Genomic DNA, 12,902 nt, shown 5'->3' with positions numbered 1-12,902 from the left:
GCCTTACTTTAAAGTTGATAATAGTGAGGATGATGATGATTAAAGGGTAACTAAACCCCTGGTCAGAGCCTGACTCCACCCACTGGCAATATTTGAAAAATGCTGGAAAAGTAGGCAGAGCCCAGCGGATTCTTGTCCGGTTCCTCGTGCTGTCAGATTCTCATTACCTTTTTCTAGACTCTTCCGACCGCGCTTTCTTCGTTTTTTTCGCCATTCTGGAAACTGACTGCGGTCCGCCGGCCCAAAGGTGCAAGTGCGTTTTTTCCGCTCACAGGCACCAGAGGGGGGCGAGACGACCACCATTCAACCCGAAAAGAGTCATATAACCATTCCAATAACTCCGAAGCTGTTCAGTTAAGATAAAAAAAAAACTGCTGCTTGATAGTTGATAGTTGATAGTGCTGCTTTAAACGCAAATGTCAAAAAATGAACTATAGAATCAATGAACAGCATTTATGAAGCTCCATTCTTACAGACCATTAACTAAAAAAAAGTTGTTTTAGTGTTTAGTTACCCTTTAATGGCACTCTTGCTCACTCAGGTCCAGTTTTCGATATCAAAACGAGCAAATAGTGGAAGACCAATGATAACATGACGTGAAGCATGCAATGCTATTATCACCATATGATAGAGGTCAAACCAGTGGAAATGCTGAGAATTCTAATAGAATTCTGTATCCACAGCATCCACTGTTTGACATTGCTGGTAAACCAATTAAATAAACTAGTGCGCATGTAAAAAGAATGTTGAAGTGTGTTTAGTGTTTTCAGGATTTTAATGTCTACAGTCCACAGCACCAAATATTTTATTGACTTTTATTATGAAAAATAAAACCCACTTCCTGGTCTCCAAGTGTTGAAGGTGTGTATAATTTGTAATACATTTATTTCATAAAACCATTGTACTACCCCCAGAAAATCATCATTGAAATGCATAAATAACTACATTTAGTTTAATCAGTATTTGTGATAGGACAACAGTAGGTTTATTTTTCTTTTGCACAAGACTCTTGTCTCGTCTGAAGTGAACTCTTGTATTTCCATGTCCGTGATTGGTCAGTTTCACGATTAAGGGTCGCTTGGGGCAACGAGGACTTCATCTGGTGCAAACAAGAGAAAGTGAAAGGAAGCAGACTTATGATCACTCAGCGGTGAGTAAGAAGAAATGCGTTTTCATACAGTTGATGTATTATTCATCATAAATATAAAATCTGTTGTACATGGCGCGCTTCTGAACACGTTTTGTCGTACAAAAATATGACGTGTATTTCATTGCTCAGATCTATTATCCAATGCAACACTAATAATCATACAAGCGTCATGCAAAATAGTTTAATAATGGTGAAGGTGGTCTGTGTAAAATGGTTGGCAGGTCTAACGTTAATTGTCTAATATTTTGTTCAAAGACTAGATTTTTTTGAGTTTTTTTAATAATCATAATTTTAATCTTGTTTATCAGTAAAACATTTGTAAACATCCTTTAAACCACATTTATTTGAGAAGAAAAATACACTAAATTTGGTTTGTTTGTTTATAAGTCGACATGAAATCAAAATTGACCCTATTGACTTTGTTAGCGCATATTACTAGTCTTGTGGTGAACAATTAATCTGTTCAAGTTAATACACAGATTTTTTTTTTTTTTTTGTCGTGGTAATCTTTAATCAAAATCTGATGACGTCAGTTTGACGGCTTGGGTTGAAAACGCTTTACCACTCCCCTCAAACCGTTAGTCTGCTATGAGCACATCTATGCAATGAGCAGAAATGGAGAGGAGGACCGCTAAAGTAAAACCCTGCCCTCTGTTCAATATTCCGTTTCACTTGGAAATACGTCACAACACTGGAGAAAAGTCGTTTGCAACTTCCGGTTCACGGGGACAGAATGAAAAGTTTCCAGTGAACAAATCTTTTTTATTTAGATTTTCTACTGTCAAACTATGTAAAAAACACTAATTAACCCTCTCTTACAGTCATCATACTCAGTGCTTTTGAAGAACTGTATAAAATGGCAAATAGTATTGGTAAGTATCTCTTGTCTTCTGCATTATATATGCTCATATATGTCATATATATATGTGTGTGTGTGTGTGTGTGTGTGTGTGTGTGTGTGTGTGTGTGTGTGTGTGTGTGTGAAAAGTGTGCCTGTGAGTGGACGAATTAGACCGTCTGGATGTGTCTTATTCCCTTGAGGAGTGAGGCAGGTAAGCATACTGGTGTGACGTTCATCATTATATCTCTCTGTGAAGCTTGGCTAATTAGAGATGCAGAGGTGAGAGACACTGGGAATTATGCAACAGTCCTTCCTGGAATCCTGGAACAACTGCTTAGGGCTTGTGTGTTGTGTAGAAAACGAGTGCATGGACGAGCATAGCGTACACGCTCCTTAATAAATGCGTACAAGTTTAGTATCTTCGAGACTGAGACTAAAGAAAGTCCTTTTCTTTGCAGATGACGCTCAAGCAGAACTGGACTCAGTGGAAGCAGAGTTGGAGATTGTGGAACTGCAGATCTCTGAGCTGCTGGAGAAACAGACAAAGCTGAACAACAGGAAAAACAAACTCCTAAAGATCCTGGAGGGAGCCTGCAGCTCGGCACAGCCCTCTGGATCCAGCAAAACTCCTAAACCCTCATTCAGCAAACAGGACCTACAGCACTATGAGGAGTCAGGTATTGCTCATTTTCAAATAAATTTTATTTACAGTGCTAATACATACCTATTGTTCCAAAGCAGCTTTAAACTAAAAGGGACCGTTTTCATTTAATCAAAATCAGTCCAGCCACATATTATTTCATGTTAAATGCTCTGTTTTACAAGTTAAACTGCAGAGATGTAATGGGTTATCTACATTATTTTTGTTTGTCATCAGATTTCTCATGGTCTAAAGAAGTTCAGGCGAAGCTGTGTAGTGTGTTCCAGCTCTCCAAATTTCGTCCCCTGCAACAGGCGGTCATCAACCTTAGCATGTCAGGGAAAGACATTTTCCTGGTAATGCCCACTGGAAGAGGGAAAAGCCTGTGTTACCAACTTCCAGCTCTCTGCTCTAAGGGTTTGTGCTTTCATAGACATTTTGGTAGAGGAAGAACCTATTTTGAATGCTTTGATGTGAATTCCTGTGCATGTCTTTGTGTGGTCGCATTTTCCAGGTTTTACGTTAGTTATCGCCCCGCTGGTGTCTCTGATGGAGGATCAGCTGATGTCTCTGAAGTCCAATAATGTCTCGGCGGTAACTCTTAATGCCTCCAGTACAAAGGTACAGTATGACAGATGTACTTTGTACATCTCCGTAGATGTACAGTTTTGATTCACGTTCAGGTGCTGATATTCATGTGCATCTGCAGGAGGACTCTAAGCAGGTCCTGGCAGGGATGATAGATAAAAACAGCCCCTTCAAGTTGCTATATGTAACCCCAGAGAAAATTGCCAAGAGCAAACTACTGATGTCCAAACTCGAAAAGGCCTATAACTTGGGTCTGCTGGCACGCATCGCTGTGGATGAAGTTCACTGCTGCAGTCAGTGGGGGCATGACTTCAGACCAGGTAAGGTTTTTCATCATCCAGGCAGAGTAAAGCTTCTAACCCATCATTTAATTTGTACTTAATTCCTTTTCTTAGATTACAAGCTCCTGGGTATCCTAAAGCGCCAGTTCCCCAATGTCCCATTGGTCGGACTGACTGCCACCGCAACCAGCAACGTTCTTAAAGATTGCCAGAAGATACTATGTGTTCAGGAACCCATCACTCTGACAGCACCATTCAACAGACCAAACCTTTACTACGAGGTATGCAAATAATTGCATTCTTCTCTTGATGTCACTGCTAGAAGAGTGCCGAATAAGCAGATCAGAGTAAATTGTCATCTCACTTCTACAGGTTCGTTTTAAAGATAACATAGACTGTACCGACCAAATTGCAGCATTGATCAGGGGAAGATACAAAAACCAGTCAGGTAAATCAATTCAATTGCTATGAAGAGTAAATGGCCCTTCACACCAAGGATAAAATGTTTTAATAATTGTTCTAATTCGATGAGAATCACAGCTGTATTGATGACGACACAGGAAAAATATCTTTGGAATCACTTTCAAAACCATTTTTTTCTAGCTTGATGAACAATACAAACATTGACAACTAATCAGAGCTTGAGAATTTAAAGTGGCAGTTGGTATAACTGCAGTTTGTGCTTAAAATAAACATATCTTTATTGTGCGTTGTGCTTTATGTTTTTATAATTGTTGTGAACGGGCCTTTATGCTCTGCAAATTATTCACTATTTATTCAAAAACTACTTAATAAAAACAAAATACAACATGTTGTATTTGCAGGAATCGTGTATGTGTTCTCCCAAAAGGATGCAGAAGTTGTGGCTACAGACCTGCAGAAGAGGGATATTCTTGCTCAGGCGTACCACGCCAACATGGAGCCTTCAGATAAATCTCTGGTGCATCAACGGTGGTCCTCCAAGAAGATCCAGGTTGCACCTACAGAGTTGCTGTTGTTGTCGCCTGTTTTTTTTTTAATGTTCCCTCATGTCATCTTATTTTTGTGTCTGTACAGGTGGTCGTGGCCACTGTGGCTTTTGGAATGGGCATTGACAAGGCTGATGTGCGATTTGTTATCCATCACACCATCAGCAAATCTATTGAAAATTATTATCAAGAGAGTGGACGTGCAGGTAGGCATCATCCTGATACTTTGATGTTATCGTTTTCTTTCACACAAGATGAACTTCAAGATGGAAATTCACCCTGTCTTTTTCTAAACGTTTTTCTTTTATTGGTCTTATTGTAAATCAATCATCCATGCAAATGTTTTTTGAGCTCGTAATTTTTTTTATCAAAATGTCATAGCTCAATCTTGCTGTAAAATAACAGACTACTGTCTGGTCACGTACGTCATATGACTTTGTCTGCTTAAATCTTTCTGACTTTCTTAGAGTCAGGGTTAGCCAACTGCAATGTCTAATTTAGATCTGCCTTCATCCAATCAACAACTGATGGATGCCAATGAAGTTCATGCCTTATATTTTTTCTTTTGTGATAATCTGTTTCACTCAGACGTGTCAACATTCGAAAGAAAGGGTCTGTTGCTACTTCTGTTACATCTTGACTTTTTTCTTTACTTTTTCTTATTTAATTTTTCCAGGAAGGGATGATGGCCCAGCAGATTGTATTGTGTTCTTTGGGTTTATGGATATCTTCAGAATAAGCGCAATGGTTGTGATGGAGAATACTGGGCAGCAGAAGCTACAGAATATGATAGCATATTGCCAAAATGTGGACAGGTGAGTCAAAATACACAGGATATTCAGAATACCAATGACTTGGCTCCTGGTTTTGGTTTCTAAATTTAGATTTTTCAGTTTGTGAAACATTGTTATGTTTTCTCTTCTTTTCAGTGTTACTCTATATGGTTTATAGTGACAGGAACATCAGATTATTTAACTCTTTTGTTTCCTCTCGTTCAGCAAAATGAACTAACCTTTATTCAAGTAATTTCATTAATTTGAACTTGAGTTTTTAAAATGTTAAATTCCAAATTCCCTGTACACATTCACAGGCACATCTTTTAGCATGTTCCAAACGAGGAATTAATGCAGCCAAAGATAAATTATGAAACGCATGATTAGTTCACCTCCCGAGTCTTTCGATCCTTTATCATGTGACAGACGCGTTTAACAACCCATTACTAATGCCTCATATGTTAACTCCATGTGGCCTGTTAGTTTTATCAGTGCTTCTTACACCTGTCCTGGCGACCCCCACTCCCCCAGTGCACACTTTGGTTGTGTCTGGAAAAATTAGGCAGCTGACTTGTTGCCTCACTGCCTTATCGGGCAATAACTTTGTAGGCAGCGTTTGCTTATAAAAGGCGTAATGGTTTAATGATCTACAGCAAAATTGAGCAAGCGTTTGTGAAAGACAAACAAATATTTAATAAAACATACATTTACACTCAAACTGACCACCAACCGCAACGTTCAGATGTCATCTTTATTTTTTTAGCTCAACTATCACAGAATGGATGGCACAGGATATCGAAGGGAGCGAACGATACATAATGCAGCCTTTAAAAATCGATCAGATTAGACCGGAAGTTACAGTTATATGACTGTTGATTTAAGGGTTGTATGGAATTAATGTTTTTTTTTTTTTTAAGACAAGACTCTTATGTGTGTGCATAGGTGTCGTCGTGCTATGATGGCCATTCATTTTGACGAAGTTTGGAATGATGAAGAGTGCAACCAAATGTGCGACGTCTGTCGTCACGGCAATGGTAAGTGTTTCTTACCTACCTTAATGTGCTTTTACATTTACCGTTGCTTGGTGAATTTTCTCTGTCGACATCCAGTCATTTCAATAGGAGTCCAACCTACAATTGGGAATTTCGTTTGAGGACAAAAGATTTCCCAACGGGTTCAGACAGATAGTCACACCAATTGACCGTTACTACGTTTACATGCAGACAATAACCCGTTCAAAACCTGGATATTAGCAATAACCCGGTCACGCACAGCCATATAAACACCGGCAAAAACCCGAATATGCTCATATCCCGGATTTTAAAAACCGGGATATGATACCTGGGGTACCCCTTTTCTAACCCAAATTTTTGGTCATTTAAACGTGTATCGGCATATCCCCATAATGATTTGTGTTCTGCGCATGTTCTATTCGCAAGGAATCTTGGTCTTTTGAGTAGAGGAACTTCTCGGCGTATACAAAAACCCACGTGCAGTATACCGGAAGTAAACATGGCTAGACGCAGCACAGCATACTTTTGGAGCGAGGTCAGTACCAGCACCAAAGCGCAAACAAAGGCGATCGCTATCTGCCCCGAACTATTCATTATGCGCGTGCTGCTGCTGTTGTTGTTGTCTTTGGATACAGGAAGAAGAATCGGAAATGACGCATATTGCGTCTTAAGGATGTCCGAACGTCCAGACGCTAACCGTGCGTCGCCATTTACATCGGGATATTGCAATTACATGTATACAGGAGTAACTCTCTCTGCTCACGCATGTAAACGGCTTATTCCTAATGTTTCAGAAACCCGAATTGTGACCTTAACCCGACCATAACGCGAAAATTGGCTGCATGTAAACGTAGTCCGTGTTGACCAATAGAAAGTTGCTTGGTTTGAAAGTGACGTCTGTGTGAGCTGTGATTTCATTTACCTACACCAGGGGTGCCCAATCCTGTTCCTGGTGATCTACCTACCTGCAGAGATAAGATCCAACCCTCATCCTCAGTCCTGTCTGTAATTATCAAGTGCTCCTGGGTCCTGAGGATCTTAATCAGCTGGTTTAGGTGTGTTTGATCAGGGTTGGAGCTAAACTTTGCAGGAAGGTACATCTCCAGGAGCAGGACTGGGCACCTCTGATCTACACAATAGACAATTGACCATTTGCACAGACTATTTAACCTAATGTGACCGCACCCTAACTCAATCAAGCCAATTATGCAATGGGTGATGGTTCTTTTTTCAGACTACATCACAATGGACATCACCCAGCATGCTCGAGACGTTGTTGAGGTAGTAGAAATGGCCGGCTCTATGGATGAAAAACTGACCCCTCTGAAAGTCTGCGATGCTTGGATGGGCAAAGGGCCCGCTAAGAGGCGAAAAATGATAAAGGTCACGTCCTTGTCACGTTTAGAAGTGGAGTCCATTATCATCCACCTTTTGTTGCATGGCTACTTCAGGTACTTTGACAGATTATGAACTATTTTCATTTCCATTTTTAGATTTATTCTCTAACTCTTTTCTCTTTCATACATAAGTGAGGACTTTAGCTTCACTCCCTACACAACCCACTTCTACTTGAAGTTGGGCCGTAAGGCATCTCTCTTGAAGAACGGCGGTCACTCAATCACTATGAAGATGAGGAGAGTGGTGTCACATGCTACCGTAAGACAGTCAACAAAATCAGCAGGCATTTTTTATATTTCACACGCAAGTAGTGCTGTTTTTCTTCTAGCAAATTCTAGATTTAAACTTTTCCTAATGGTTGTTTCATTAATACTTTCCTGAACCTCTTTCAATGGTGACAATTGGCCAGATTCATTTCAAACATCTCTAATTCTTTTGTTACTTTTTGCTACATCACGGTAATACAAATATTTATTGTATTTGCTCCATTTCAATTGGACTTTTGCTTAATTTAGTATTGTGTATCAAACTTCAGATTATATTTATTGAATCTGGCCTTTGGTCTCTGCTCTGTAGTATTTACTGAGCTTTTTTGTTTATCTATTATATTGTACCTCTTCCAGTCTTATTGTGTTTCAGGTAGATGCCATCATATTGTTTGAGGGGAGCATCACAGTTCACTTAGTTAACACGCTTTTTTACCAAGTAACTAACACATTCATGAAGTGTTTGCGTAGCTTAGTAATTTTAACACCAAACTACAAATAGTTAGCAATCAAATTAAGCTAAATCTTTCCACCCAATTAGTTTAGGTCAGTATTTTAGTAACTAAAATAAAGTTAGTTCAAACAAATGTTTTTGTTAAACCAACAAGTCTTTCTCTTTACTTAAAAACGCAAAACATTTATTTTAATAATGTACTCTCCCAATCCAGTCCCATGGAATACATGGTGGGAACTACACATCCACTGCCCAGTCAGTTGTTAACAAAACATTATGTATGCAGTTCCAACACAAACAGTTTAATTTAGCTTCCATTTTTACAAATTTAAGTGGATTGAACTAAGAAATTAGTTTGACACAATGTTCGGGAATTAACTTGCATTAGCTCATTTTAACGGAGTAAAATTAATGCAAGTCTTGAACATTTTGTCACATGTTTTATTGGTTTTCCACTTAAATTTGCTAATTCAATTTGAACAAGCAGCAAAATTCTAAATTCTATTTCTTTATTTATTTCTAATTTAGGTTGGCTGTGTCATAGATCATACTGTATCCTCCTTAAATTCTCTAATCAGAATAGTTTGAGTGGTATGTGATTTATGGGCCTTGTTAAGAAGAATATTGTCTCAGAAAATTTAAGGATTTCAGAAGACAAAATGTGGTCCAGTTGATGCAAAAACAAATTGGACTTCCTCTCAGTTTATGCATTTACCACCCTCTAAACACCCCTTTCCCAGCAGTCATAGTGGAATTGGATCATCTACAGTGGCCCAACATGTAATACAAGCATTTTCCCATCACGAGTGAAACCTCTTCAGTTGGAGGTGTCACTTCAGCTACATGGTCCCTCATTGAACATGCAGTAACCCCTTTTATTTTTTGTGTTCCTACAGTTTATAGTGACCACTCATCCAAATGATTTTTAAGACCCCGACAGGTAAAGAGCTGTTGTGCCGCCCCACAGGTAAAGAAAGTGTCAGAAAGTGCTGGGGAGAAAAGTAGTGCCAAAGTAGAAGGAAAAAGGCCGGCTGACAGTGACTACAAAAAATCAGTGGCCAAGAAAGTCAAGACTCTTCCCTAGTCCGTAAGGAGAAGGCGGCAAAAGTACAGTTACTTACTCCATATTCTCAAAAGCATGTAGACATTGCCTAAGAAACATTTAAGCGTTTAATGACGGAAACATCTACCAGTTTCTTTTTTTTCTTCCTGCTTGCGCTCATGTTTTTACAAGTGTCACCTATCATGATGTTTATTGCACCCCAGAGTTTACATCAAACCTCATTTATCATTTCTTTGCTATAAAACATTCTTAAAATCTTCCATTTATTGTGTCCACAAGTGGTGTTTTGATGTGCATGGAGTTTTGTAGAGAAAATAAACAGTAGAATTGACGCTAACCATAGCCAACAACCTTACTATAGCTCTGCATTCATCTTAAAGACAGACCTACTAATTTTAATAACTCTCATTTCTTCTCTTTCCTCAGGATGATCAAGTAGTTGATACACAAGAGGAAGCAGAGACCGCATTGATTGATGTGTCTAATATGGCCATTGAGGGACATAACAAAACTAAAATCTTTAAGAATCACCAAAACCTAGAGAAGAGACTCGCTCAAAACCACATTGAAAGTCTTGCTTCAGAAGCAAGCGAGTATGTAAAGCCAACCTCCGTATTTGAGGTTGATGTCAAGGTCAACCTCGCAAGTGAAGAAGAAAAGGGTCTTAAAAATGACCCCGTACAGCAATCTTTATCACCAAAAAGGAGGCGAAAGCCACTGACAACTCAGAACCGTGCTGCTATTGCAGACCAAGCGAGAGCAGATCTGATTAGCACTCCTTCTGAGCTTGATTAGCACTCCTTCTGAGCTATCTATCATCTCTTCAGCTGCCGTGGAGGAACTACACCATCTGCACAGTTACTATAACAAACAGTTAAGCAGAATCAACTACATTTCTCAAGAGCACTTGCAAAGCTCCCAGCCTGGGATGCTGACTTGTATGAGGGAGCCCTTCAAAAGCCTCCGTTTCCCTTCGAGGACGACCATATCCAGAGGTGCCAGGAATTTATGGACTCGTGTTAGTATGAGGAGAAAGCTCATACAGTGAATTGTTTCCTTTTCTGTTCTGTAAACCTGACCTATATTTTTCAATAGTTGTAAATAGTCTTTCAAAAAGATGTAAATAATCTTTTTGTTAACCCTTTGATGCACAACATGGGTCTAAAGTGACCTGACTGAGTTTTTATTTTCTATATCTTTACAATAAATTAATTTAATCATTCAGTATTCCAGGTATTCTTTATAGATATTCATTAACTTGTTTTTGATCATCACAAATCCTTATTTTTATTTTTCCTTTCTTACTTTTTGAATAAAAATTGTTTTTGTATCACAACCCTTCTAATGCACAACATGGGTCAAAAAAGACCCGTATTCATTTTATGTTATTTCAGTCATGGCTGAGTGTTTCTTTGCTGAATCTTTAAAATATATCTATTTTGTCATTTGTTTTTCCAGGTATTCATTAAATATCTTGTTATTGATTTCCACAAATCATTATGTTTATGTTTCCTTTCTTACTTTATAAACTAACACAGTTTCTGTATTTCTACATCAATTTTACATACACGGGTCTAAAATGACCCGTATTCATTTGCTATGTTATTTCATTAATGGCTGAGTGTTTCTTTGCTGAATCTTTAAAAAATTATGTATTTTATAATTTGTTATTCCAGATATTCATTAAATATTTATATTTATGTTTCCTTTCTTACTTTATAAACAAACACAGTTTTTGTATTTCTACATCGATTTTACATACATGGGTCAAAAATGACCCATATAGAAACCTTTTATATTTGCACATTTTTGAAAGTAGGAACATATTTACTGCATAAATACTATTACTATAGTATTACATAATAATATTCACCTGCCACACATTTCACAACTCAACACAGCTGCATTTGTATATTTCATGCAAGTCTTAATTTATTTTAACCACAGAAAATATTGATATTTTGTAAAAGATAACTGGACATAATATTTGAATATTAGGCTATTGGTACCTTGACCATGAAATCCTAGTGAGAAATTACTTGTGAGAAAGAGAAAAATATCCAATACTATTAGCTAACTAGCTGTTGACATATTCTATTCTAGCTAGGTAATGTTAGCTACACTAAAAAAGATGAGTTTTTAAAGGGGAACTCAGCAACTCTAGCTGTTTCTTCCCTGATTTTCACTTTTGTTGTCGCATGTTTTCTCAACGAGCTCCCCCCACAGCTGTGAGGCGTATATTTCACAATAATGTCGTAAAAAAACTCACTCGTGGCCCCTCCTCCACATTACTACCGCTGCTCATGTGCATTTGTTATTATCGGAGCTGGCCAACTTTATCTGAGCGCGGCGCATGTGTTTATGTCGAATTGCCGTAATTCAGTTCGTGTTTCTCGCTCGTTCTCGCTTCTCACGAGACTTCCTATTTCCAACTTACCGGGACATTAATTCTCATGTTGCAAGGTTGGTTTTCCGCCTGGGAATGCTGGGGGAGCGGGGAAAGTCACTATTCTCACCAGGGGCCTCATTTATAAACGTTGCGTACGCACAAAAGAAGGCGTACGCCGCTCTCTACGCAATAATTGGTATTTATAAAAAGCAAAATTGACGAGGAAAATGTGCGGTCCTTCACGCAAGCTCTGACCCAGGCGTACGCACAAAAACGGGTGAAATGAGAAATGGCGACACCGTCGGCAGATGGAAGATACACGTGAAAGTGTGTCAAACTAGACCGTTGTGTAAAAGAAATTGCAATACTGCCTCTCATAAATAACATGAAGACTTCACAAAGCAAGTCTTACAATTAACAGCCTACACGAACACCTGTTTGATCGATCTGCAGTGTAAAACAAACAAAGTCAAATGAAGATCACAACAGAAATGCAAATTAACACATATTTGCAAAAATAAAAGTGAAATATGCTCTGCAATAATATTGGCATGTTATGTAATTCATCCTCATAACATCTGTAGCTTGTCAGATGCAATCAAATGGATGGTATTAAAATGCCACGATGCCATCACAATGCGTAATGAAGCACATAACGTAATGCCCACACTGTGCCCTCTAAACAACATTTTACTCCTCTTTTCCACCTCGCCAACGATAACTTCTACTTCACATTGAGTAAAATTACGTTTCTTGGTTTTCCTCTCTGTGTTTGCCATGATTTTGCAATCGATGAATATTATTAACTTGTGGGCGTGTAACGGACTATTTATGGGCAACTATGGGCGTGACATGAAGCGCAAAAGCTGCGCTACATTTAGAATTTATTGTGATTTATTAAGGGAAAACTGCGTAGGATGTGCGTGCGCACACGGTTTTATAAATCCGAATATTTCTGTGCGTACGCACGTCCTATGTTTCATCTGTACGCCACTTCTGACGCAAATCCTACGCGAAGTTTTATAAATGAGGCCCCAGAACTGGTTATTAAACCATCCAAATGATTTCTAAATGGTTC

The 12,902-nt window shown here is 38.6% G+C and overlaps 1 protein-coding gene across 5 annotated transcripts; it reads left to right on the top strand.

Annotated features, from left to right (window-relative positions):
* Nucleotides 1–1,033: 1,033 nt before the first annotated feature.
* recql (RecQ helicase-like) lies at nt 1,034–11,133 on the top strand. Of its 5 annotated transcripts, XM_077234350.1 has the most exons (16): nt 1,034–1,150; nt 1,972–2,022; nt 2,450–2,668; nt 2,869–3,048; nt 3,146–3,252; nt 3,341–3,539; nt 3,615–3,781; nt 3,873–3,948; nt 4,325–4,473; nt 4,557–4,674; nt 5,145–5,283; nt 6,184–6,275; nt 7,489–7,705; nt 7,784–7,910; nt 9,340–9,479; nt 9,862–11,133. In XM_077234350.1, the coding sequence occupies exons 2-15, from the start codon at nt 2,007–2,009 to the stop codon at nt 9,454–9,456; spliced, it is 1,923 nt and encodes a 640-aa protein (XP_077090465.1). In that variant the 5' UTR covers nt 1,034–1,150; nt 1,972–2,006; the 3' UTR covers nt 9,457–9,479; nt 9,862–11,133. The 5 variants fall into 5 exon arrangements, with proteins under 5 accessions (XP_077090465.1, XP_077090466.1, XP_077090463.1 ...); XM_077234351.1 differs by lacking the exon at nt 9,862–11,133 and having other exon boundaries at nt 9,340–9,590; XM_077234348.1 differs by lacking the exon at nt 9,340–9,479 and having other exon boundaries at nt 1,062–1,150.
* Nucleotides 11,134–12,902: the final 1,769 nt, after the last annotated feature.

Source organism: Siphateles boraxobius, unplaced genomic scaffold, assembly GCF_051911475.1.
Source record: "Siphateles boraxobius isolate OS27281-9 unplaced genomic scaffold, OSU_SipBor_1 19, whole genome shotgun sequence".
NCBI lineage: Eukaryota > Metazoa > Chordata > Actinopteri > Cypriniformes > Leuciscidae > Siphateles > Siphateles boraxobius.
Note: the sequence above shows the minus strand (reverse complement) of the source record. Positions and strands in the feature narration are given on the sequence as shown.